The following is a 27,385-nucleotide window of genomic DNA, read 5'->3' as shown; positions in this document are numbered from 1 at the left end:
CCATAGTCTACCCATTGCAACCACAGCCCTTTTTGTATGATGCCTGCAGCTGCAGGGCCCTGTCGTGAGCTGTGCTCTTCCCAGGTCCCAAAGACATGGGAAAGTTCAGTCTCCTGAAGTGCTGCAGTCACTGGTACTGTTCAGAAACCTGGCTAAGTGACCTCTTGGTCACTCCCAGTCATCAGCTCTAAGAAATATGTGAATATTCATTTTTTTTAAGTAATTCTCTCTGATTTTCTACATTCTTACCAAAGCCTTACACCCACCCTGGATGTACATGCATTACAGCATGCTGGCTGAAGTAGCCTTTTTTGTCTTCAAACAGAGCCTGTAGGTATCTCATTACAAATGCCCATTCTTCACCTAAGCCAAAAAAGCTAATAATGTGGGCAGGTGTAGCATGTGACCCACTGGACCATGCCCACAGCTAGGGGAAACATCATGGAAAGACATCACCCAACCTGCTAAAGATATGATAAATACATTTCCAAATGAAAGTGCTGTACTCTGGACATCTGAATCTGTGCCTAGGTATTTAATCACTGCTTTGAGCTGAAAAAAAGTACTCCACAGGCAAACTAGTACTCCTGAGTATATCAGTTCAAAACAGCTGTATGTCAACCCTCAAAATAGCTATTCAGGATCTCAGTATCTGAAAATACTAGCTAATTGCTGGAAAATCCTTCAGTGCTGGACAAGAGATAATAATTTATATAATAAATATATCGTTAACAAGCATCCTGGCTTTTTTTACTTTATCGGCCCAGGTTTGGTGAGATTTTTTTGCATTTTCAGTAAGATAAAATAAAACTCTCTGACAAGCTAAAAGAACTATGAACAAGTTGAGTTATAGGCAAAATAAATCCAATCATTATAGCAAAAACAGTGGTTTAGCTTTGTTCTTGCCTGGGTTGCAGCAAAAATAATGAGCAAAATAAAAGGAAAGAAAGTGCTGGTAAAAGAAATCCAGACTGAGGATACTACAGAGAACTGTGAAACTATTCTGAGAGGCCTTGATATTGAAACTAGATCATCCTTAAGGTGCCTTTCAACCCAAACCATTCTAGGATTCTATGATTAGTGTTAGGTTTACAACTGAAAGGGACAAACTCAGTGAGGTTATTGGGATACGGAGGAATAGCTATGAGAGATTAGCACTAGGAGGACAGGACGCAGACTATCCCATCATCCCAGCTCATGAAGCCCACTTGTTCTTAACCTAATAGATTGAGTGATGTGGTCTAGTGAGCTGGAAAAAAAAAAAAAAAAGAGAATGAAAACTCTTGATGATTATACTTTGAGGAATAAAATAATACTGATACTGATACTCAGTGCTTCTTTTGTAAGAATTGCAATAACATATTAAGAAAAAAAAAATGTGACTATGCAGGCAGTCAGGTGTTGTACCAGGATGTCCAGAGAGGCCACCAAGTCTCCTTCCCTGTAGACACTCACCACTTGACTGGACATGATCCTGAGCAAGCTGATGTAATCGAACTTGCTTTCTTCAGGGATTAGATAAGATAACTGCTGGAGGTTCCTTCTAGCCAACATAGGACTGTGATTTTTATGAATTTCCCTTATAAAAGAAGCCAGCGTAACTTTAGTTTTGTCAGAGATTAATATGCTGATTTTAACAAACAAGTGCTTGGTTATTTATTTGCCTGTGATTGTCTGAGCTCAGTGATGCTCTGGGTGTACTAAAACATATTTATTTCATACAGTTTTATAGGAAGGTTTGAGTAAATGATCTTGTTAAGTTGAAAAGGGTTTCTGTTGCTTTTATACATTGATTGATTGGGTTGCTTTTTCATGTGTATGCTCTTATATGAATAGATGGATACTGTTACATGATTTTTCAGTTAAATCAAGATGCCCAGTCCTGCTCAGCATTTGTTCTTTAAATAAATAAATATTTAAATGAACATAAATAAATGTTCATAATGGATCCAAAAATATATGAAAAGAGCAGGACTTGTTTTTTACACATAAATATATACTACAGTTTTGGCTCACCCTGAATCCACTCTTTCACTTGTTAGGCTTCCTGAGGAACTAGGAGACAGGCAGACATGCATCTCTGCTGGAAGGAAAATAAACAGTGCTCTCACTAAAAGGAGGTGCAGTCAGCTGGTGTATCTCAACTAAGAACAATTCCTGGCTGTACGAGTGCTCTGTTTTAGTCCCATACATAGCTTAAATCACTCCTAACCTAGGAAGGACCAATTCTCATCTCTCACAAACTTCTCAGGTATACTTGAGTTAATATTTTAAAGACAACTAAGAATTCAGACTCTCAGAGGCTCAGAATTTGGAAAAGCTCTTCAGTGCCTACCCTGTACTAATTTTTAATGTGACCTTTTGTGAATTGTAGGAGGCAAAATTGCCATGTATCTCAGCTTCACACGGTTAATATAGGGAAACAACACTACAGTGTTTCATGATGGGGTTGTCTGTACTGAGTGCACTGAAGGTTGTGTTGGGAGTCATAGAGAGATGTTCTCTTGGCTCTCACAGAGCCATTCTTAGCGGAGACACACCAACTAACTGCACTTCTTTGTAGCAAGAGAGGTTTTTTTCTCTTTCTAGCAGAGATGCATGTCTGCCTGTCCTCTAGTTGTGGAAATCAAAATCCTATTTACTACTACATTCCATGGAAATACTGAAGGCTAGTACTTTGTATATTGAAGCTCCAGGAAACTTTAATTGTGTGATTAACAAAGGGATCTCCAAGGCTTCTTCTCCAGCCTTGGAAGTATGCAGTGTTTGGCAGTATGTACGCGCAATTGTCACTGATTAAACTATTCACATCGAATCATAGAATGGTTTGGGTTGGAAGGGACCTTTAAAGACCATCTAGTCCAACCCACCTGCTGTGGGCAGGGACATCTTCAGCTAGATCAGAGTGCTCAAAGCTCCATCCAGCCTGGCCTTGAACACTTGAATAAGTACTTACAAGATTGGCATGTGTGAAAGGAAGTTGCTCTGCTAAAGTAAAATTCGTATAAGGCTATCTCTTTGCCTGCAACATGTCTTAAAAATGCAATCTTGTTTCACTCTAATTTCTGAGCAGAACCATTTCGGCAAAGAGTGAAAGCAACTGCAAGATAAAATGTTGAAAAGTAAAAGCACCCTCATGTATTGTTTCAAACAGGCAAGCAGCAGCTTCATGTGTTTAAGATTAAAGGGTAAGTTTTTCCCCATATGGAAAACAAGTGATCACTTTGTGTATTTAACATTCTGCATAAGCATAATAGTTGTTCGAGAATCTTTGCAACTCAGCATGTAAAATAACTCATTATTGAAATAGCAATATTATTGTTGCCAAAGCAATGTATAAGCATAGCTTTGGCACATGGAAGCCAGACGTGTAAACACCAGCCGTCTTCCTCACAGACATCCCAGGAGAGGCAGGTCCTGCTGTGGGCGCTCAACATGCTTGTTGCCCTTCCACACTGCTGCATGCAGCCACTGCTGCTGTGCTCTGCAGATCTACCTTGTAGGGACTTCAAAACATCTTGTTTGATGCACAGAAAAAATTATGTAATGGTCTTTCCAGTTGGAGTGATTATGAGATAAAAGACCCTGAAAAATTGAGGAAAATTAGTCATATTGTTGGGCTTGGACTAGAGAGGCTCAGACAGATTAAAGGCTTATTGTGAAAAGTAAATGTTACATCTTGCTTTAGGTCTGAAGACCTAAATAACTCTGCAAGAGATGTTCTCTTCTCAAAGCAGTGCATGATACAAAGCCACAAGCTGGTTTTTGTACCCTCCTCAGCAAGGCCTAGTACTTGACAAACTGCATATCTGATCTTAGCTTTTAAACACAAGGAAACTTAAAGCATGTGAGGAAATAGGTGAACATCCCACTGCCCCCCACTTTTGAGACTGTGCTGCTTTCCTGTCAATGTTACATGGATGAACACAGAGAAGAGATAAGTTGCTGTAAGCACATTAAACTCAGGAAATTTTCATTGTCATTTGAACCCCTCAAGATAGGATTCTTCTTCTTTTGCAATCTCCCATGCTTCTGCCATCAGGTTCTGGTCTGTTAGTACTGGTGCCTACCAACAAGAAAGGGCACTTCAGATTCCAGAAAGTGCAGGACTTATTTAGATTAAGTAAGACAAGATTAATGGTGTGGTATAAAACTGAACGCCCTCGAGCTAAAGTGCGGTGATTGATTCTTAGCAGTAAGTTTAATACTAACAGTGCATTACGTTGGAAAAATATTCTGTATTCCATTTATATCCTTGTTTACTACTGGGAGAAAACTATAGAAAATTAAAAGGATTTTCTTTGCTCCGGTGATATTTATGAGTCAGCTCATAATTCCCAACACAAGCCATACTTCCACTTAAATCAACTGTAAAGTTTCAGTAAAGACCAAAATCCAGCTCTTAGCTATTAGGAGTAAATAAAATTAGAGAAGGAAGACCTATATTTTGGTACATTGAAGAAATTTTCAAAAATATTTATTCTTGATGACATAATGACATTAATCTACCAAGTTTAATGAGCCCTGGCACTTTTGGCTGCTTGTCTGGATTTCTGTTGTAGCTGTAAGGGGCATTGGGGCTATAAGGTAGCCTGGATTTTTAAATACCGTGTTCTGCTTACCACTTTTTTAATTATGTCATGAATATATGTTTTTCTTCAGGACAGACTTGCTTTTTCCTCCTTTCTCCTTTCTTTATCTATCTAAAACAAAAGGAAAATCCAATATATAATATACTACTGGAGAAAAATAAAAGAAATAAGGAAATTGATTTATGTTCCAGAGCTCTTCAATAGGATGGAATATTTTAGGTGAAAAAGCACAGCTGAATCTTGGATGCTTCCCACAGTATCATTCTATCATAGTCATGTTGGGCTGCTTGTCTTAATCCTAAGGATTTTATATAAAATATGTCAAGCAGGCCCCTGAATTCGAATGATTAAATTTTCAATAGATTTTTTCCCCCATCTTTACCTTCAATTAAGATGTAAAACAACACTGAAATCACAGAATCAGAGAATATTCTGAGTTGTGAGGGACCTACTGGGATCATCAAAGTACAACTCCTGGCCCTGCACAGGACAACCCCAAGAATCAAATCCTGTGCCTGAGAGTGTTGACCAAATGCTTCTGGAACTTTGGCAGGCTTGATGCTGTTATATATCCTCCTGTACTCAGCTGTGAAATAACCTCAGTTTGTAAATTACAGTTTATCTGTTAAATATGCTCATTTGATAGTGTTTTTTCAACATTAACTTGGCATCCAGAAGTACCTATCCATAGTAAAAGATGTACTGGTAAGTCCAGAAAAAAATTTCATCCAAATACATGGCAACTCCCAGACTATATCCAGGAGTTGTCTAGGAAAGTGATATTTTACCCATGCCAAAATTACTCTAACGGCAGTCCTCAACATTTAATGGTGTAGACCTTCAGCGACCATCAGGAGTACCATTCACTGTCATATTACTGCCAGGTCCAGCTGAGTCACGCTGAGTGGGATTATCTCCAGAGGCTAAGTTAGACAGGCTTTTTTTGCTCAACACAGTGTGGTTCCTTCTTAGTTTTAGCTGCCAAAGCCATGGCACTGTTGGCCACTGATGGTCAATTAGGCAATGAAGGTGAATAATGCCTGTCCCCATTATAATCAATTGCGCCTTGATTTCACCAGAGCCAGAGCTGCACTCAGCACCAAGCAAAGTGGCAACTGTTATTTGTGGCATAAAAAATCCCCAGCAGTCCTGCAATTTTTCTGTTCTTTTAAGTTTACTCTCTTACTTCAAAAAAAACCCCAAACATGAGGTAGCAGCAATATTTCTATCTTAAAACCTCAGGACCTGAAAAGCTGATTTCGAAGTGGATTATGCAGTTGATTACCAGAACACATTTCTTTCTTGCACATCTCTACTTTTCTTATATTAAGGATTATTTTTCTGAGTAGCAAAAGATCTGAATACAGTATGTTAGCAAACACTTTTACAGAAAAAGTTTATTTGAGTACTTCCCTTTGCCCTAGATTGTGAAAACTGTAGGATAAATTGACTGCAATGAGCAAATGATTTTAAAGAAAAGATTATATAGTGGTTTTCATTTCTCCAGGCTCATATTGTAATTATTTTCATTTTCTCTATGTCATTATGATAAATTAATTTTGTAAATGTTTTGAAAAAAATTATAAATTCTTCAACCTGTGCTCAGTGATAAAGACAACATGATTTCTATTCATATTCTAAATTAATTTTCTTGTCAGGTATCTCTGACCAAGCAAAGGTTGCTAGGTGAGCTACTAGACATATCATTGAGAGTTGGAGCTATCTGATGCAAGAGAAAAAAATACCTGCCGTGTTATCTAAGTATGGATTTTATGTACTAAATTAAGCATTCACATTTGAAAATTTTGATCTAAAAAACAGACCTACTCTTTGAGAGAGATAAAAGGAGCGTTTTGCCATTTTCTACAGATTTGAAGCACCTCTAAGTGCAAAAAAGAATCTTGGGATACAAGCCAGTATCATGCTTCCCAATCATTAAAATAGTTAAAATCCAGAAGAATAAATGCTTTAGTCATATTTTTCTGTCAAAATATCTCCTGTTGAAGCCAATGAAAACCTTTTAGAAAACATTTAGGTCAAAAATATCTCTGAACATTAAACTGAACAGAATAAGGATTTTTTGTTTTATTTTGCTTTCTTTTAAGCTATTCTGCTTGCTCAAAGAATGATGCCTCCTTTTTTAGAACCTTTCAGAACCTCGGAGAAATTTACTTTGGTGTTTTATTTTTCCTTTATGATGGAATGGATTATCAAATGTGGATTATTTAATTTAATGGCTCATTTATTGACACTTTGATTTGTGTGCTGTAGGTATCTGAGCTATTTCATTTGCTTTGTTTTGATTACATCTCCTGTTATAACACTTCACTGCTTTGTCAATATAAGTCAAATACAATCACTTAGCAGACACTGCTAAAAATATGACTCCTTAAAAATATGACAGAAAAGATGAATTTAGGATGATAACACTTTTTTTGACTTGCAAACCTAAACTTTTTCATTCTTGATAAACTATTCTAATTTTCAGAATCAATAAATATCCCATATGGAAATAAAAAATAAAATGCTCTTTGAATAAAATTTATTCATCACAGGCTGATGAAACCCACCTTTCTAAACAAGTTGTTTCAGCATCATGTTCGGTTCTTAAAAAACTTCAGACATGAAATTCAGTTCAAATTTCTGTATTTCTGGAAAAGGTAACAACCCAAAGAAAGAATATATAGAAAGCAGGGTTTGCTGCAAATTTTTTTTATCTCAAAAATTTTTTATAGAGTTTCCTACTCAGTTTATTTTCCCATTTTTAGACAATGAAGTCTTCATATTCCACCTCTCTGAAGACAGGGTTGTACTGTTTCTGGGTAGAAGGCAGCACGTTATCAAGCCCTGAACATGCTACGCTCTTCCACATGAAGAAAAGGTTGAAGTGCAAGTCATTTTAAAGAAAGCCTAAAGGAGAAATTTATGAGCTTTTTCTATAGAAGAGCACTTATTCTTCATGCAGCTTTTGTCAAACATTTTTAACAAATTGTAATAACCTTTGTCATATCTCATTTTCTTGCCTAAACAAGTCACGTTGAAACTATAAATGATGGAAAATTTAATCCACGTGGTTTGCACTATCAAAACTGTTAAACTACATTCTTTTCCACCATGTCAGCAGTGCTTTGTTTTATAAGAATGTTGAAAAGATTACTTTTTAAGGGAGATACAAAATGTCCTCCTCACGCCTGCACTAGCTGATGTTTTCACTTTCAGTTCTTCCTGTAGCTAGGAAAATGCTTCAGCATTTCTCTTTCTCTATCCTATAAGAGAGAGTATTTCCACCCACCTCTAAGAACTGTCTACTCAGAGACACCAGGAAGTGCTCAGAGTCTGGTGGGTGCTGTCAGGTTTCTGCTGCCTTCCTGTCTCGATCATGCATGTCTGCTCTGGGATGCAATGTGGTACACCACCTCTCAGTTCAACAATATGCATTCTTTCTCCTCTGTAGGAACTTAGTGCCTTGCAAATTGTGTGTATATAAAACAGTAACTCCTAGTCCAGGAGATGCTGTTTTTTCTTCTGTCCCCAGCTGCTGCCTGGGACACTGAAGCCGTGAAGTCTCCCTTTGTCATACATCAAGTGGAGTGAGAGTGCTGATAGCATCCAGCCAAGGCAGAGATCTCATGGAGGGCAACCCACTTATCAAATATCTGTCTTTGTGCTTTTTGTGACAACTGTTCACCAGAACTAATAGTCCCAATGAAAGTGTAACAGTGCTGTGAAAGAATGTCTTTCCTTCCTTCCTCCCTTTCTTTGTAGGGTTTTTATTGGGTATCATATCCATCCAGTATAATCTTCAGCACATTTATTTATCTAATGCCTCACACAGGTGTTACACATTTGAGGATTAAAAAATCATATCAAGGTGGCACTTGGGTACTCAACTCAGCAAGATCCTCATCACTGTCAAGAAAGCATGAGCACTGCTCCTGGCTTTGAGAAGGAATTACTTATGAAGGGGCTCTAACAGGTTCTTTGTAGATTCAGACCTCATGGATGCAAGCAACTTGCTGTAAGTTTGCAAGCAACTGCATTAGTTCTGACTCTCTACCAGTGCGAAAAGAACTACTTTTTGGTTGTAGTTAGCAAAAGCTTTTGAACATTTTCTACCTTCCATACAAAATCCAGGATAATGGCACTGCCAGTGGTTTGCAAACAGTTTTGGTCATAATTTTGAATGCCCTTGCATTTATGGGGATTAAATCAGACCTCAAATAATACTGGAACATAACTCTGGTGGTCTAATCACTTAATTATGCCACTTCAACAGTGATACATTTTTACTATTTACAGAAGAGGCCACAAAACTGTTTGCAGATGTTAACTTTTGATTATTTTAATTCTAGCACTAAATAATACGGCAAAATAGCTCTTAAACGTCTTCCACGGGTGTATTTTTTGTCCTTATGATATTCCCTGAGTAATGTTTTAACAATTGCTTTAAACTGGACATACTCCTCCATGTGAACAGCCCTTAAATCACAAACTATAGTAAAATTCTGCTGAAAATTAAATAAATGGAGAATTGGTAGGCCTTAATTAACCAATAAGAAAAGTTTATGAGGAGCAGATTGATTAAATGTCAAAGCTTCTGAGTTATATTATCTTTCATAAACTGGCTTTTCTCCAATTAGTGTAGTCTTTCAGGAGCAGTGGAACAAGATGAAAGGATCTACAACAAAACTGATTACTGTTGAAACAAAATGGAAGTTGCTGCTTTTGATAAAATACAAGAACTTGAATAATTTTGTGAGAAGTTGCTGCCTAAGGCATATGTTTTACTGTCTGATACTGAATGCATGAGGAAAGACCATCTGTTTTTTTCAGCCTGAACAATTATATGATCCAGATTGATCCACTATAGGCCAAATATAATTGCTCTGTGTTTTGCTTTGTGCTACACTCTACCTACAGCAGCATCCTCTTGTACAGCATGTATCATAGCACACAGCTCAAATGATGAAAATACTTTTCCTTTTATTGAGGGTTGTAGAATCACTATCCAGGGCTTAATGCAAGCCACTGCACTTCATCTGTCACTGGAGAAATAGTTCACAATAGGAAAGAACAGCTTTTGAGAGACTTTGACCACTGAGATGTTTGAACCTTAGGAATTTATTTTTGCCGGACAGATCCTAGTTTAACATCCAGCTCGGCGAAAGATGTTGCTGCATCCTTCATGCCTTCAGTTGTAGCTGGGGGAAAGGAGAGGTGCTTTCATTGCATGGCCTGAATAAACAGATTGCATTAAAAAAGATAGATCGTGAATCCTGACTATTAGTGTACTTTGAAGGAAAGCACTTATAATATATATAAACTAATGAAAATATTGTGGTTTTGTTGCAACTGCTGTGTTTTACAGCACCTAAAAGTATGCTTTTAGTTTTGCCAGGCTAATAGGACTGGGTTTCTCCCCTTCCCTTCCCTGGATTTCTCCTCTTCTAATTTTAGACATAATGTGCTGAGTGGCAGTAAAAAAGTGTTCAGTATTGGAGGGAGGAATGAGGGATAGAGGGGCAAGATTTGAATGTGTGGATGGATAAATACAAATATTTTTCCTTTTTCCTTCAATAATAATAATAATAATAATAATGAATAACAATGCTCCATTCCTTTTAGAGTTTCTGAGAAAACTCTAACAAAAATTATAGAACTTTGGAAAAATTTCTTTCCAAGACTATTCTTTTGTATTGCGAGGGTTGTTTGTGCTTTGCATGAGTAACCTCAGAACTATGTCTGCCAGGTGCTGATCTACACTGCACCTGGCTTTCCTGAATATTTGTCTTTATTTTGATTAATACACTGGTTAACTGTTTTCATTCCTATCGAGAATTAACACTGCCCACAGTGATGTTCTTAATCAGAGTTCTGATGGATTGTGGCAGAGCAAGTGGTGGGTGAGTGAAATATGGTTTTGTGACTGCAAGACTGAGCTGCGACTTAAAAGATTTAGGTTTATTCCACATATAAAGACTTTCTGTTTAGCCTTTGGCAAGTCCCTTACCTTTACTGTGCTCTCCAGCTGTGATATGGGAACAAGAAATTGTCTTTCTTCCTGCTGTGTCTGTTTTCAATAATTATGCTGTAAGAGATCTCTTCCAAGTCAAAACTTGTCTTGTGTGTTTGGACAAGACCCAGTACAACTGGGCTTCCAATTTAGTTGGTATTACAGGAATAGAACCAGATAAGAGTGAGTTTTCATACCTAAACACAAAGGAAGTAAGAAAATATCATTTTAATTGATTTGGGTCTAAAGAAATTCAGCAAAAGGAAATTACATTTTTTTGCCATAAATTCTTAGTCACTTCTTAATTTTTTTTGCCTTCTGTGCAAGTCTTAATGAGGAGAAACTACATTTATGTCTATGTCAGTAGTATGTAGTTATAGGGGAGTTGCATCTGAAAACTGTAGCAGCTGAAACTACCAGTAATGTTCTGTGAGATTTTCCTTTTTAATTAAGTGATGACAAGGGGAGCAAAAATGCTCACAAGATGGATTTTTGTCACTTTTCATAGAATCATAGAATCACAGAATCATAGAATAATAGAATCATAGAATGGTTTGGGTTGGAAGGGACTTTAAAGATCATCTAGTACCAACCCCCTGCTATGGGCAGAGAACCTTCCATTAGATCAGGTTATTCAGAACCCCATCCAGCCTGGCCCTGAACACATTCAGAGAAGTGGAGTCTACCACCTCTCCGGGCAATCTGTTTCAGTGCCTCACCACCCTCATAGTAAAGAATTTCTTCCTAATATCTAACCAATATCTTCCCTCCTTCAGCTCAAAGCTTTCCCCCTTGTCCTATTACTATATGCCATTGTAAAAAGTTCCTTTCCAGCTCTCTTGTAGTCCCCCTTATGTACTGGAAGGCTGTTACAATGTCTTGCCTGAGCCTTCTTTTCTGAGGGGAGGGCTGAACAACCCCAACTCTCTCAGCCTGTGTTCATAGGAGAGGTGGTCCAGCCCTGTGATCAACTCAGTGGCTCTCCTCTGGGAAAGGAGACATTCCAACAGGTCATCATCTTCCTTATACTGAGGCCTCAGATCTGCATGCAGCTCTCCAAGTGGGGTCTCACAAGAGCAGAGCAGAGAGGCAGAATCACCTTCCCTTGACCTCTGACCACACTTCTTTTGATGCAGCCCAGGATGTAGTTGACTTTCTTGGTCATGAGCATGCATTGCCAAGTTATGTTGAGCTTTTTGACCACAAACACTCCAAGTCTTTCTCCCTAGGATTGCTCTTGATCCATTCTCTGCCCAGCCTGTACTTGTGCTTGGGATTACATGAGTCTTGAATGAGTCTTTTATGAAACCTTGAAGCATGTGCTGATCTTCACCTTTCTTTAATCTAGAAGACAAGACTGGATGAGGGGGTGTGCCATATATGTACTTTACCCTTCTGGATACTGGTTTATTTACAGTCCTTAATAGAACTTATATGCAAGCTCCTACCATATTTGATTTTCAGAATAGAACTTCTCCCCAGCAGTTAAGTAATACGCTACAAAAATGTGTCTCCAATGTCTTATTGCATTGCACATAGAGATTTTCTACTAGAAATTCTGAAGACTGGACTTATATTTTTATCTAATGTATTGGATATATTACAGCACTACTATTTTACAGCACTATGGAAAATCCATATGTTATATGGGTAAAAGTAATTGCAGCTCCTGAGGCACAAGTGGGTGCAGATGCCATAATATATTAATGTTTGTATCCAGTAGTTAGAAAAATAGAAGTATTTAGACTGAAAAAGGCCTCTTTGAGTCATCCAGTCCAACTTCCTCCTCAAATCAGGACTGACCTCAAAGTCAGACCATGCCTTTTTCAGCCAGGTTCTGCAATCTTAGGGGACAGAGGTTTCACAGTGTGATTTGTTGACCCTGGCAGGAGACTCGGTGCCCACCAAAGTAGCTTTATCATTCCCCATCCTAAGCTGGACATGGGAGAGAAAGTATAACAAAAGGTTTGTGAGTTGGGATAAGGGTAGGGAGGGATATGTATCTGCATTAATTACAATACCTATTCATGCTGGATTAGAGCATCTGGTAATGAGTCCCAGAAATTCAAACAAAAGTCAAAGGCCTGCATGACTAAGTGTTTTAAGAACGAAGTTAGCAAAACTTTGGTAGAATCAATTATTACTGGCTACTGGTTAGTCAGTTCATGATATTGTGGGTGAAATGAACCTCTTTTCTCATCGAGTTCATAGATGGTTTCACTATCACAGTGGTATTGTTGGTGGTGAAAGAGTAAAAGAGGAAAGGATAATCCTTACCATCAACAGTATAGTTCTCAGAGCAACACCAGTTCTGCAGGCTTATATCTGAAAACACCATATGTGCTGCATGCTGTTATGATTGGACATAAGATATGCAAGAATTTCTGCAGTGATACCAATTTTTTTTGCATCGTCATCACAAAAAGATTTAGCACCATATTGGTGGGTTTTCTTGCCTGCGTGTATTCATTAGTATCATGAAACATACAGGCTCATGCAAACTCAAAATTGTTGTCTTGTTTTCCTGACTGTAATTGAATGACTTGTGTAAGACTTTCTTAATTGTTTTAACTCCTTCAACAGATTCTACGACATTAAGTTTGTTCCCAGAATGGAGCCTGTTCATTTAGGGCAACGATGCCTTAGCGCTACCTCTCAGCTTCTGGTAGTTTGTACATGAAATCTGTTGCTCAGAAAGAAGTAATTTCATATGGACAGATAGGTGCAATATGTAACTTAACTCTTTGGTAAGCTTATGCAACAGATATTTCTGGTCAGTTGTAGGAGAAATTATTTTTCAGACCAGGAAGAGGACTCTCCCATTGAAGATCTTTCTTTAGAGACACTAAGGGTATCTGGACTGCATAAAGGTACAGGATTGTAAAACGAAAAGTAACATCTGTGTATATTGGGTCATTTCTCCAAGAAAATAGCGTGCTTGTTTCGTTAATTCTAGCAGTGCTGCTTGGAAGCATGTGGATTTAGTAACAGGTTATTCTAATGTCTTTAATGAATTGAGTAGTTCAATTCACCTCTATTAATGAAGAGCGTTCCTTGGCAGTCTTCTATTAATTGGTGAAGTGAGATCAATATAGATACTAGGTCAGGATTCTGAAAAGTATTAACAAATATTAATATTCTTTCTTTTTCAGTTTTCTCCTTGTGTTTGGTTGCTTGATTTTGTCCGTGTTTTCTACTATTCCTGAACACACAAAACTTGCCTCTGGTTGTCTCTTCATTTTGGTAAGTGAAAATTCTAAGTACAAGACAGTTTTATAGATAATTTTATATATATTCAAATCCTCCCTGGAAAGAATAATATCACACCTGCACACAAAAAAAATTAGACTTTTCATCAGAATGATGAAAAAATGACAAAATAGAGGATTCTGCCATCTTTTGGCAGATTGTATGACAGTGCTAATAATCTACTGTATTGCATCCCCTTCTTTCCTTGAGAATTGCTATGGTTTATAAGTGATAGTTTTCCTACTGCAGTTAGGCAGTGAGTGAGCATGAAAGACCTTTGATATTGCTGCTGCCATTTATAAAGTCAGTATGTAGTAAGAGGCACTTATACTTAAAATAGGAAATAATTTTGGTATCTTAGATACCAATTTCTGCTAGCTATTGGTAGATGCTGACATTTTAGTGGCATTTGCTACAGTAGGATGGGGAAGTTTCATTATTTCTTCATAATGCATGTTTTTCTATTATGTTTATCTCTCTTTTTTCCCTTCTGAGGTAGATATAAATGGCTTTAATCCCTAAAAGTGCTTAACATTTTTCATGCATTGTATGGACGGCACTTTATTCATCTGCTTCTTGATGGGCCATTTAGTTCTGCAAGTTGATGGCCTGAGGATAGGTGGTAGTGATCATTAAAATGTCACTATATACCCAGAGTTACCATGGTTATTTCAGTTCCATGTATGCAGCAGACTGTGACTTATTAGGTAGTGCCTGAGGTGAAGTAACTGTTGACAAATGCCAACATTTTAATTGTCATCACTGTATATTTCCAAAAACCCTGGTCTTCAGAACAGCTCCCTAATTAATTATGGTGTGAGCAGACTGATAAACATCATTATGGTGTATGCCATATCTCTACAGCACAAAGGGCCACTGCATCAAGATACCTGAACTAAATGTCCAGAGCTTGCTAGGTGCAGATATGTGGTGTTCTGCTCCATTGGATGGTTTCTTAGCAGGGCTAATTAGGGAGAGCCATGTTAAATGTTACATTTTTCTTCCTAGCCATATTAGTGCTTTTTCTTTCTCTGAAGAAGAAGATCAGGTGGCATCAAACCAGCTAAAAGTGATCAGATTTAATCCTATACTATTACCTAGACCCATTATTTACAGATGTTAACAACACTTGGCAAATGGAAGTTTGTTTGAATGTTCTGCAGCTAGTTATATTATTGTAGTTGGTACACTAATTGCTAAGATCTTTTTTTATAGACAACAGCAAAATTCGATTAGTTTGAAAATACCATATTTGTAATAACAGGTGCTTTTGTGACAAGTAATCCATTTTCCTGTATACATGTGTACACTGGTTTCAGAAATGCCATTTGTTCTGACATAAAATATGCATTTCCCATGAGCCACATATTTGTTGATTGTGTTGGTACACTTACCACTGCTGATTTCTCAGCTGGCTGATAAACAGATTCCCTGTGTTTTGCCATGGGTCTCACAGGAAACAGTGTGTGGCAGAGTTCTGTGAAGTCCTGGTTTTGCTCCCAGTCTGGGCGGAGGTGTTGTGAGCTCTGCTAGCTGATACACCCGTCCTTGTAGAGGTGTCCATCAGCAGATTAAAGCTGCTCAATATCTGCTGTGGGAATCTCTGGTGCTTTTTGCTGTTATGGTTTCAAAGACAAATGAGTCCATCTTAACAGTTGTGACTGTGCATTTGATGGTATCCTCTGAATACAGAACTGGCCTTAAGGAGGAAGAGGATAGATACATGGTTAATCCTTGAAGCACCAATACTAGCCTGGTCCAACATTTCTATGCTATAGCCTAGTGTGTTCAGGAAACCCTTGGCAGGAATAACCTAGCGATGACAAATTTTGCATCTCCTGCTGTGGGTCTCTAATGGAGAAAAATATAAACACAGCAACGGATGAAGTTCCAGAAGCAGGCTAAAGCTGACTGGTTCATTGCAGTTTGCTGATGCATGATTTGTTCCTTCTCTGCATCCTGAAGGTGATATTACCAATGTTATCAAAGCAGGCTTTTGCAAGTGTAAACCAGAGGAAGATATATCCCTACATTAACTCAGGAGCAGTTGTTTTGGCTGTGCCAACATCTGAGTTTTCACAACCTTTTCCTTGCAGTGTTTCACACAACTCTTACAAATATGTCATTTAGTAAGACAGCTGTATTAACTATCAAATCTGGTTTAATACTGGTTTTGCTTCATGCTTGAGATGGAAGATATATGTTTATTTTCTAATGAAGTACCATACAAATACAGCAATCCATAGAGTTGCCTGCTGGGTTTCTGTTAACTGTTTGCTTTGCAGATTTATTCCAGATGGTCCCCCCTACAGCCATGTTAATTGGCTAAAATGCTACTGTAATGTTCCTTCAGTTTAATACCTGAGCCGCCACTGCCTGGGCTGTCACCTCTGGCTTTTGACATATTACAGCTATTTATAGTTACACAGAGAGGTTAAAGAAGGAAGTGTAGATGAGGTGAGAAAACCTTTCCCTTCTTCTCAGAAAGGCCAGAGGAGCTGAGATGGTTATTCTTCTGCAATCAGACAATTCCATTTATTTGCCCCAGCCTCGCCTTACAAGGGAGCAGAAAACATATCTCCTAATCACTGCATCCTAAATACTCTCTCCAAAACATACAACATTATGTTAGCTCAATGTTAGCTCAAAGTAAATAATTGTTTAGGAAAGCAGTGATAGAGGAGGGCTTCTGAGAAATGCCTGAACTCTGCTTCCAGAGCGGAGCAAAACCTGTCCCACTGCATTGTGTCAGACCCAGCCAGGGCTTCAGTTCTGGCATCCACACAAGCACTACTGTGTTCCAAGGCCTCTTCTCCTTATCAGGGGGCCTGTCAAGGGAAAGACCTTTAATATTTGAATTTTAATCTTAAAATGAACGTCATGCAGATAAGTTAAGCGCATGTTACATGCCCTGATGTTGGATTGTTACATCAGTAATTAATTTGGTTAGATTTGTGTCCGGAAATAATAAGACTAACCAGGAGGAGAGCATCAGATAAAAATCCTTATACCTACAATGATAATTATGCTTTAGCCTCCTCTGTGCACACAGCTTATGGCACTCGAGCTGTAGCAGTGATATATCCCAGACAGACAGTAGAATAAAATCTACTTCAGCATCAAAATAAACCACAAGCAGCTTAAGAATCCAACTAACACAGTAAGAAAATAATCTTTGGTGTATTGCTGATCTACAAGTACATTTACTGGCACTTTATCAAATAATAAACACAAGAGAAGTAAAACTGAGGCTGGAAAGGCAAAATCAAATCTTTTGGGGAAGATAACCAAGAAGGAATATTATCTGGAACTGGAGGTCATTCACTGTCTTGTCCAAACTCTCTATATTTTAAGTTCATTTTCAACTAAAGCTGAAATTTATGTGAAATTCTGGTTTGCTTCTGTTTGTTTGCTGTCATTTCAAGAAAATAAATGAAGTAATTTGAGTTGATCCATGAAGCTCTGACAAACTGCGATGTAAAAAAAAAGTCTTGGATCACTTTAAATGCTTCATTTGACCTGACATAAAATATTATTTGTATATTTGATTATTTGAGAACTTTTGACTGAAACTAAGATTGAGGCTGTAGGAAAAAAAAATGTCATTTTTATTTGAAGTGACAATACACCCCATTCTTTTCATAATTTTCATTTTTAATGAAGATGGAGAGATTGAAAAACATAGGTGAATTTCTGCAGGACTGGTTTTGTCAAATCTGTTTTGTGTTTTACTCTAAAAATGGCTAGGGTAGAAATCTGTACCAAATTTTGTAGGATAAGAACCTCTGAAAATGTACTCTAGGAACACATTCTTCAGGCAGAAATAGCTCCCAGAGATATAAAAGCAGATAGTGTGCACAGGATGAAGCTGGTTTCTACATGTACTGTGGTCACTCACATGAATGCAAAAGGAAAGTCTACTAAGTGCTTCTAGCAATTAATATCTTTCTAGTATTTTTTTCTTCCAGCATTTTTTTCTTCCAACATAAAAGAAAAGTCAAAAAAGGATGTGCTTTGATTAAAAAATGTAGTGTATAGCTGCCCCATAGCAGCCAAGCACACATTCAATTTTTCTCTGCTCTAGAAGAGTAAATCCATCCACAGGAATGTAATCATACAAATCCACTACGAAATTTTAAATCTGGGCAGAGTTTATTTTAAAAAGTGAGAGTGTTCAATTCAAAAAAAGCAGCATTTTTTGGTTTAGATTGTACCAAAACTTGAATCCTCTTGCCATGCTTGGATGAAAGACTACCAGACCTGATACAGGACTGAATGGATGACTCTGTAGGAACCAACTATCAAGGCACAGAAAGAAAAACTGAATGATATTGAAAGATTTCAATTATAGACACATTTCTTAAAAAGGCAGGATATAGACCATGTTATTGCAGTTTTGTTGAGTCTTCTTCTGAGAAAAACAGATTAACTGATCCCTGAGCTAAAAAAAAAAGTGAGTTTGTCAAAACCCAAAATCAGTATTTCTCAAGAAAGACTAATTTCCAATGTTTTCTTTCCTAAATTGAACCATTGCTTTGAAATTTCAAAATTCTTCATAGAAATCTCTGGAAAATTACATTAGACATAAAACACTGATGTTATCAAAGACAGAATAAGAGACGGAATTGCAATGTTGATAACATCAACACCTTCATGTTTTCAGTCTTGTTTGGATTCCTAAACACTAATATTATATAAGATGATAGTATGAGCATAAAACAATTCAACCATGTAATAATAAACCAGCTGTTAGATTTGAAAATAATCTTATCTTATAATATATTAAATATTGTGATAAATTATTAATATTATGACAATATTTATATATTATATTCTAATATTATAGCATATTGTAAATAATTTCATGCCTTTGCTGATTAAATTCATGCTCTCCTTTTATGTATGCTGATTTCACCAGATCAGAGCTGATGTTGCTATAAAAATTTGGAGTTGATCTCATCAGAACTGCTTGTGAATCCGTGTGCAAACAGAACAGACTTACCATTGGAAATTTAGATGCTGGATGAATTTAAAAGTTATTAGAAGAAAGTCTGACAGGCAGCAAAAATTGAAATGAAAAGATGGAATTATTTAAAAACAGTGGATGTCCTCAAAGCTGTAATTCTTGTGTCAGGAGGAAGTGTTGGCACTCCCAGCCAACCAGCAAAGCTCTATAACAAACAAGTACACACTGTAGCTATGGAGAGAGATGAAAGTAACCGTATAAATTATTTCATAACAAAGGAACACAGCACTGCACATAAAGCTCTGAATGTATCTATATATTGTCAACAATGCTAAGGATGATAAATACACTTCAACACATCAGAGAACAAAGATGTCTCAATACTGGCATAAGCTTATTATTGATGTGGTTCTGGGATTGGTTACATTGTCAGTAATGTTTTTTCCTTTCTTTTATTCTGAATTAAGTAGAAATAGCCTTTGTAAAGCAAAGATTCAAAAATCACACATTGAACAGAATAGTTTTTCTATTGTAATTAAAAAATGCAATATATTATAGTTCTACTGGGAAAATGTAAATGGATTTGATGACTAATGATGACTAAAACTGTGTTATTATATGTGATCTGCAATCAGGACAAAGAAAAACCTCATAACTGAATTACTTGAAGAAGGTAGGATAGGTATGAAGACTTACCTCAAGTGCTACAACATTCAGCAGCAAATGCAATAGAAGGCAAGAGAGATTCAGTCACTGCCAGAGCAATTCCGAGGCAGGCAAAACTACCAAACAATTATGCTCCAACAAGAAATCTACATTTACTGTGCAATGTTAAGATCACTGGAGTGGCCACAAGTCAATGGCCGCTGGGTGAAATACCATCCACGAAATTATTTTCCATTTCTCTGAATGAACAGGGCATGTATAGAGAAATGGGTGGTACTTTGTAGTGAAGAAAGATGGATGGAAATAGCAAAACCACAAACTGTTAAATGTAACAAATTCATGACCTGGTAACAATGTTAATATTGAAATGACTAAGTTGTAGTAAGAAAGCCAGTGTTGATTTTCTAAATAGGTACATTATATTCTGTTTTATTATTGTTATATGTTCCCATATAAGAGCTGTCACTTAGCTTATCTTGTCAATGTCATTATATGGCTAAATGCAGAAAGCCAGGAGAGAAGATACTAGTGCTGTGAACAATCAATTTCTCATTCCCTTTGTTTCCCAAAACAAGGAAGATTAGCATTCAAAGGTGGAGACCACATTCTTAAGAGGGAAAGGACTGTTCACATTATCTGGAAGAGAGCCTTTCAACCAGCCATTCAGGGGGCTGCTTTCTGTAGGAGAGCACAGAATCTCTAGGAGGATTTTGAGATTAAGAGTGGAAAATAGGGTGGATTAGATGTTAGAGATGGGGCGTCAGGATTCGGATTAATAGGGATATAATTGTTTGAGTACAGAAAAGCATATCTCCTTTTAGGTTAATTAACACATTGTGCTAAAGGACAGAACCAGCTGTCCTTCACCTCCTTTAGGGACAAGCAAGCAACTCTCCCTGCACAACTGCTCTTACATGATGTGTCCTCCTCCTTTTTTTTTCATCTTAAGTGATAACAAGGTAACATGGGAAATCACTTCCAAGTCATAAGTGTATTATTTTCCATAGATGTAGATTTGTAACAGTTTATGCCACACCCTGCAGTATTGAATTTTATTGGCTTAATGTCAGAGTTTAATAAGGATCCAGAGTTGTTTTAGTATGGAGATCAAGAGCTACCTCCTTAAAACAGGCAACAAACACTTTAAATTGCAACAGTAAAAATGGATAGATATCAAACTCTCTATCAGAAATTCAGTCCTGAGCCTTGTCAGGGACATAATGATTTACCAAATGGAAATGCACAATATGTCCCCAGAGGAAAACCAAAGTACATGGTTATAAATAATATGTATGGAAAAAAAAATCTACAGACCATTAAATATTAAACAGAAAACAATACTGAAGAAGACTGCACATCAGTGATATGAAAGATGGTTGGAAATCTAAGGAACATCCACCATCTGAGTAACAGATAGAAACTACAGTCCAGTCAGTCACTTTGCATAGATGTGGCAAAGAATGCAGAGACACAGCTTACTGCAGTCAAAATGTGAATTTTCCTCGAGTGAGAGGAGAAATTTGTTCATAAAATTCAGTTTAAAAATTGCAAAGTCAAGCAAAGAAATATCAAAATATAAAAAAAAATTTAAAAAAATCTGTGAGGATTTAGAGCAGACATACCTACAATACAAAAATCCACACAGAGTTTAAAGTGAAGGTGATGGTAAATACATAGACACACACTGGAACTGAGTTCAATCCTGAGGACTGTGAACAGTGGATGAGCTACAAAGATGAAGTAGCAAAATAAGTACTGGCCATTTTAAACTTGTAGGTTTCCATGAAGTGCCTGAGGAAAGGGTGTATGTCATGGACAGGATAATAACTTTGGTATCAAATCTGAACCAGACAGGAATTGGCTGATTGTACCATATGAAGATATGATCACAGGAAATGTATGTCTCACAAAGATATATGTATGTTTTTGAGAGGATGTGGAAGGGGCTTGTTCTTTTCTTTTTCTGAGAGACCATACACCTAGAAAAAAGGTAGAAGGAAAAGCTGCAGAACAGTCAGCAAATGGCATGATATGTAAAACACAAGACTTGATATACTTGGGTCTCAAATTGTAGTTACTGGACCAAAAAAAGAGGGGACCAAGTCAACTTTTTCACTGAACCTAAGGAACTGAATAAAAATATTGTAACCAAAGACTTGTTCAAGTAGCAGAAATGTTTGCTGAGGTAATATCTTTGAGAAACTAAATACAGGAGCAGGATTTGGAAGATTGGGTACAGTGCCTACCAAGTCCAGTTTGTCAAAAGTTACAGACTGTCAGAAAACACTTTCTTAAGGTTGTTTTCTGAAAAAGTTTGGTACTAGTAGTATCAACCAGTTTTGGGGAATATCAACCAAGATGCATACAGGTCTCTCAGTGATCAGAACATGGACAGATGGACGCCTAGGGAAGTTCTCTTAATGAGCTTTGAGAACTGGGACATTGTAGGAAAAGGTAACTTTAAAAAGAACTCTGCAAATATCATTTTCAGAGTCTCCAGGATTTAACAATTCTGAATATGCTGAGACAAAAGAATAAAAGAATGAATGTGCTGTCCTGCTCTGCTATACTGCATATCAAATGTTATCAGTTAATTCACATATATGTGATCAGCTGTAACAATTCACCTAAACCCCTTGCACCAATACAAAATCAACATGGATGCCAGAGAATAAAAGGATTCAGAGTTCTGAGGACCATTGCATATTTCTTTTGGACAGAGAAGAGATACAAAATTCTTTACAAACTTTTCAAAAGGAAAATTTGAGAGCTGTGTTGCTACAGAGACATGTGCTTGAATGTCTGCCTCTGACATCAGAAATGTGACTACAGCAGAAAAAAAATGCGTGAACAAATCACAAAGGAAATGCAAAGGCTTGGGTACAGCTGTACAGAGCTTCATTGTTAGCAGTATGAGGATAATTTTAAAACCAGAGTTAGACTATTTACTGCCAATATCTCACTACAGAGAAACAAAATGTGAACAAGCACAAAGAGTAAAAAAATTTTGGAAAATAGAAAATTATTCTATAGTGTGAATTTTATAACTATCACCTCCTTTAGGGAGTTCTCTCAAAAGTGTAGTCGTACCTGACACACAAACAAATGGGATGGCACAAAGCAATGAGTGCAAATTGCTGAAAAATGCCATTTAAACATTTAAAGGTGATGCAGTATCTGGGGAAGAGCAGGATAGACGTGGATAAGTCAGTGTTTCCCATTGCCATTTTCCCAATTTGAAGCAGGAGTTTCAGTGATCGCCAGGGTGTTCCTAGAAGAACCATGTCCACCAAAAGCCAAAAGGAGTTTGGGGATCTGCTTGTCCATATGTACATTGATTGACACGATAATCACGATAATCATGATGGACAGTGCACCTCTTTAGCACTCATTCCTCTGGCACTGGCAGGTCCTCAGCTGTTGGTCCATGATGGTGGTGTGAAGGGGGTCTGCTGCTCTGGGGAAGCAGTAGATGCTGAGGAAGGTTAGCACAGTTTCAGTGATAGGAATCGTGTGTTGTGTCTGATACGGTAAATACTTTTATTTACTCTATAAGAGATTATGAAAAACATAATTAGACGACATCTATGTCATTCTGGTGCTGGGTTGTACTATCTGATTTAAAACTGGTTTTACTTGACATTAAAATTCTCTGCTTTTTTCTGTTGCAAGCAAATAAGTAAGACTCATGACTGATGGGTGCCATTTCAGGTATAAACACAAAAACATAAAAGAGAGTTGGATAGCAGAAGTCCTATATAATATGTGGACTAAACATATAAGTGGGATTTTAATATTATATTAATATCCTTGTAGCTGTGTATTAGATTAAAAGTCACAGAACTGATTTCTCAATAATCCTCTAATAATGTAGAATCTACATGGAAAATCTTCGTCATAATTTGGAAAAGTGAGTGCAGTAAAAGTATCACATTCATTATAAAACTGATAAATGATAAAAAGGTGCATAAATTTCACTTCATGCTTATTGTGTATTGCACTGGGAGCTGAACTGAAGTCTCTGGTTTTGATTTATATGCCACTAATAGGGTCTATTCTGGGTTATGTTTTTGGATTTATGGCTGTCTCTCCCTTTGTTAAACTGCAGTTGGAAAGAATTAAAACATTAGTTTCTTAAGTCTATGTATCCACATGCAGATATACTTGTTAGCTGTTTAGACAAAGGATCTCCCATTTGAACCAGGAATAACACAAATGTGTTCAATTTGTACTATTATTTTAAACTATAAAGCATGCACATATTCTTATCTGATTGGTTTTATCCGGAAAGTAGCCAGTATAACAGAATTGTCTGTAGTCCTACACCAGCTTCTGCATCATAACTATTTAAAACTCAAACCTTCCTCAAGTTTCATTGAGCAGACTAATGTTGTGCTTCCCCTCACATGCCGATAGCATCTCTTTAAAGTGTACAGCCCACTTTTGATGCTCACTACCTGGAATCAGCAGGGTGTTGAGGTTTTTTTGCTTGAGAGAGGGTTGTTATTGAGAAGGTGACATGTTCTGTTCTTGCTTTAATCGAATGATGAAACAATCTCATTCTCTTTGACTATGAGTAATAAAGCATTGCTATTTGGATAGTATCAACTATTCATGTATCACCATAAAGATATTTTTGCAGCTGGTGGCGTTCTTAAACCAGTCAGCCATAAATTAAAGTACGAGAACATGTTTATTCTCCCTCCTTTCAAACTGATGTGGAAACACTAGACTTCTCTGATTTGGAAACACTGGACTTACCTGTTTATGGGTTTTTAGGGAAGAAGGGATATATCCCCAGCTGTATCAGATGACATTGCTTCTTCTGTTCCTGCTGTTGTGTTAGTGGAGCAATTCTGGCCAATTTACTAGACAAGAATCTGTAGTGCAGCTACACTGCAGAGATGCTGTCTTCAGAGGAGAAACACTTGTGGCTCTGTTAAAGCTTATTTCAGAGGATTAATTTGATCTGTTCTTGTCCATTTCTTGGGCTTCTGACAATGTCTCTTATAGACCCAGTCCTCCTATGAGTTCAAGGCAGGCAGCTCTTTATGTCAGCCTGCAGTTCTTTTGTGCTACTTCATTAGCCTTTAGAATAATTATCACAACTTCCATAGAAGGAATATAATTAAAATAACAGCAGAGATATTGTCTTGTGGGTGAATTTCTTATAGCAAACATCAGCTCATTTGCAAGTTGCAAAATAACCAGGAGCATCCTAGAATAGCACAAAGTGCTCAACTTTGGTCATTTTCTTATCGCAAAAATGGCTCTAAATTCCCAGAAACTACAGTCTGCAGCGAAGGCACCTGGATTCATCATCAGCAAATTATTTAAACTTTTAATAAGCAGTTATACTAAAGAGTAAGAAACTATGATATAAGCTTTTTTTTTGCTCTTATGTTTTGCTTAGGGAAATCCTTATCATTAAAAACTACATGAAAAGCATATTAATGTAAACAATTTCAACAAATCATCTCTTGTATCCTAATTAGATGGGGGAAAGAAAGGGGGAAAATATGCTTATGTAGCTGGATTGTACAAAGTATGCTTGATTTGGCTAATTATCAACCCTGTTGATAAGAGTCCTCCAGGACCTTTTGTTAACAGTAATGTTGCTCTGGATGACCTCTTATTTTTCTTTCCTGCCATTTGTGTGACCTTTGTCATTCCAGTGGTATAACAACACAGGCACACGCAGATGTGAAAAAACTTAAGGAGTACTCTGGTACCTGTGTTCCTCACACCAAAAGCAACTGAAATTTTTAAGCCCATATGTTTCAACCTTGCTACTCTTGTGTATGCATGGTTCCCCAAGTCAACTGGAGCTGTGTGTGTGGAAACACTTCAGAACAAAAAGTTCATTCGTTTGGATGAATTGTGCTTTGAGAAGGAAGAACTTTCCACTGTGTGAACCACTATAGCAGTTACTGAGGGGTGGTAACTGTGAGTTTGAATAGCCAAAAAAGTGACAGATTGTGGTAACTGTGGTGCAAGGCCAGAGGCAACTGTGATTGGAAAAGGATGACAAAATGCGGAAAAAACAAGAAATGGCAAAGGACAATGCACCTCTGCTCTACATAGGAAGGGAAGTGTTGGGTTTCCAGTAAATCTAAACTTGTTCATCAATTCGAATACAGCCTTGCTGAATTTTGAAGAGGCCAGATTTATTAAGAGTGCAGAATTTTCTGATTCTTATGTAAATGTTGTAACTCATATCACGTAAGGAATTCAAAATTAATGCAGCTCCTTCATTTATATGTAGGATAGAGATACAGGAATGCATCATTTCTACACCAGGTCTACAAATCATATGAGGTCTAATGAGATATTCTGTCACATGCCTGTCCAATTATGCTCTGATCTTCTGTTCCAATTGCTAAGGAACTAAACCCAAGTTATTTAAGAGCCTAGATTTATGTTTAAGTTTGCAAGAAGCCTTCCAAATGAAATTTTAAAAAAAAAAAAGTAGAAATCTCGATCTTGTTTGGGATTCATTCTTCCAATTTTTGTCCATAGAAAACAAAGTACCTTGTGACTATACAGTTGCCATAGGAAAAAAGATAATGTCATTCCCTGCCCTGCATTAACCTTGACAGAGATTTGCCTGTACATTGTGACCACGTGCCCTGGTTACTAAAACACTGCTTTTTTACACAATGGTGTAGGATTCTTTGTCTCTGTTTTTGACCCAGACCAATCTAAAATACAACAAAGCTGTCATATATACTACTGTGAAGAGTTCTGTTTCAACGCATTCACATTTTTTAGGAAAATCATTTTCCCTTAGACTTAATTATTACATCAATTAAATCAGTTGTTCTTCGAGGAAGTAGGAGTCACCAGCATTTAAGGATCAGTTTGAAACACAACTATTTCAGAAAGTGCAAAAATAAGTGTAAAACCTCATCTACACTTTGTTCAGTGTCTTTTCTATATTAAAGGTTATAATGTACTTTAAAACCTCTAGAAATTTGATATTGGTGGAAGAAAATCATATATAGTATTTTTAAAATCAGCAATTCTTTTAACTTCCAAGTGCACAGAGCCATATTTACTGTGTTTGATTTCACTTACTGTAACTACAGTGGCTCTTTTTAAAATTTACTTAGTAGCAGAAACTTTAGTTAATACTGAGGGAATATCGCCATGCATAAATTTTAATGGTGCTAGAAATTGTAACTATTTTTCTCAAGGAATGAACAGAGATATTTCACATTGTTTCTTCAAAAAAAAATCTTATACTCTTACCCCACCCACACAAAAAAATACTGAGAAAAGTATCCTTTTATTCCTTTTCTCTCCCAAAATAGAGGTATCTCCAAGAAGTTTCTCTTTGTAGTATATGTATTTGTGTGTGAGGGACAAATAGGATTTCTGTCTCTGACATAAAAGAGCATCGTGTAGTACAGAGACACTCAAACGCATGTTTTCAGCACACAATGACTTTTCATTTTTGTATAACTGAGCAAGCATAGCACATAGCCATACAGGTGATGAATACAAAACTGCAAGAGCCAGAAGAGTGAACTTCCAAAAAAATTGCCTCTTTTGTACTTCTACCATTGTGATACTAATTTAACTGAATTGTAGCTGTGGACTAGTCCTTCCAGGTTCATTAAGTACTTTCTGTTCTTGCCAGTTTTTCATCAGAGGCCCTGCTGAGGTCTAGAGTATGGTAGAGGACACACTCCTGCATGTGTGGATCATCTCTTGTAAGACGTCTGTGACAATTTCAGTGTACTGACAAAGCATATCACCCATCTGTACATATAATATGTTTTCCAGGGAAACAACAAACTTTAGTCAAATGAAATGTGATTAAATTTTAACAAGGAAAGGATTTTATTGGAAGCAAAGAATTTTCCATGCTTCACAGACCTCCTCTCCTTCAGTATC

The 27,385-nt window shown here is 37.1% G+C and overlaps 1 protein-coding gene across 3 annotated transcripts in view; it reads left to right on the top strand.

Moving 5' to 3' along the window:
- The window catches only part of KCNQ5 (potassium voltage-gated channel subfamily Q member 5), a 284,924-nt gene that overhangs the window by 181,375 nt on the left and 76,164 nt on the right, over positions 1 to 27,385 (top strand). For all 3 annotated transcript variants that reach the window (XM_032682901.1, XM_032682900.1, XM_032682902.1), the window contains exon 2: positions 13,758 to 13,848. In XM_032682901.1, the coding sequence (XP_032538792.1) occupies positions 13,758 to 13,848 (91 nt within the window). The remainder of the gene's footprint in view (positions 1 to 13,757; positions 13,849 to 27,385) is intronic.

Source organism: Chiroxiphia lanceolata, chromosome 3 (assembly GCF_009829145.1).
Source record: "Chiroxiphia lanceolata isolate bChiLan1 chromosome 3, bChiLan1.pri, whole genome shotgun sequence".
NCBI lineage: Eukaryota > Metazoa > Chordata > Aves > Passeriformes > Pipridae > Chiroxiphia > Chiroxiphia lanceolata.
The sequence above is the reverse complement of the archived record's forward strand: the minus strand, read 5'-3'. Positions and strand labels throughout refer to the sequence as shown.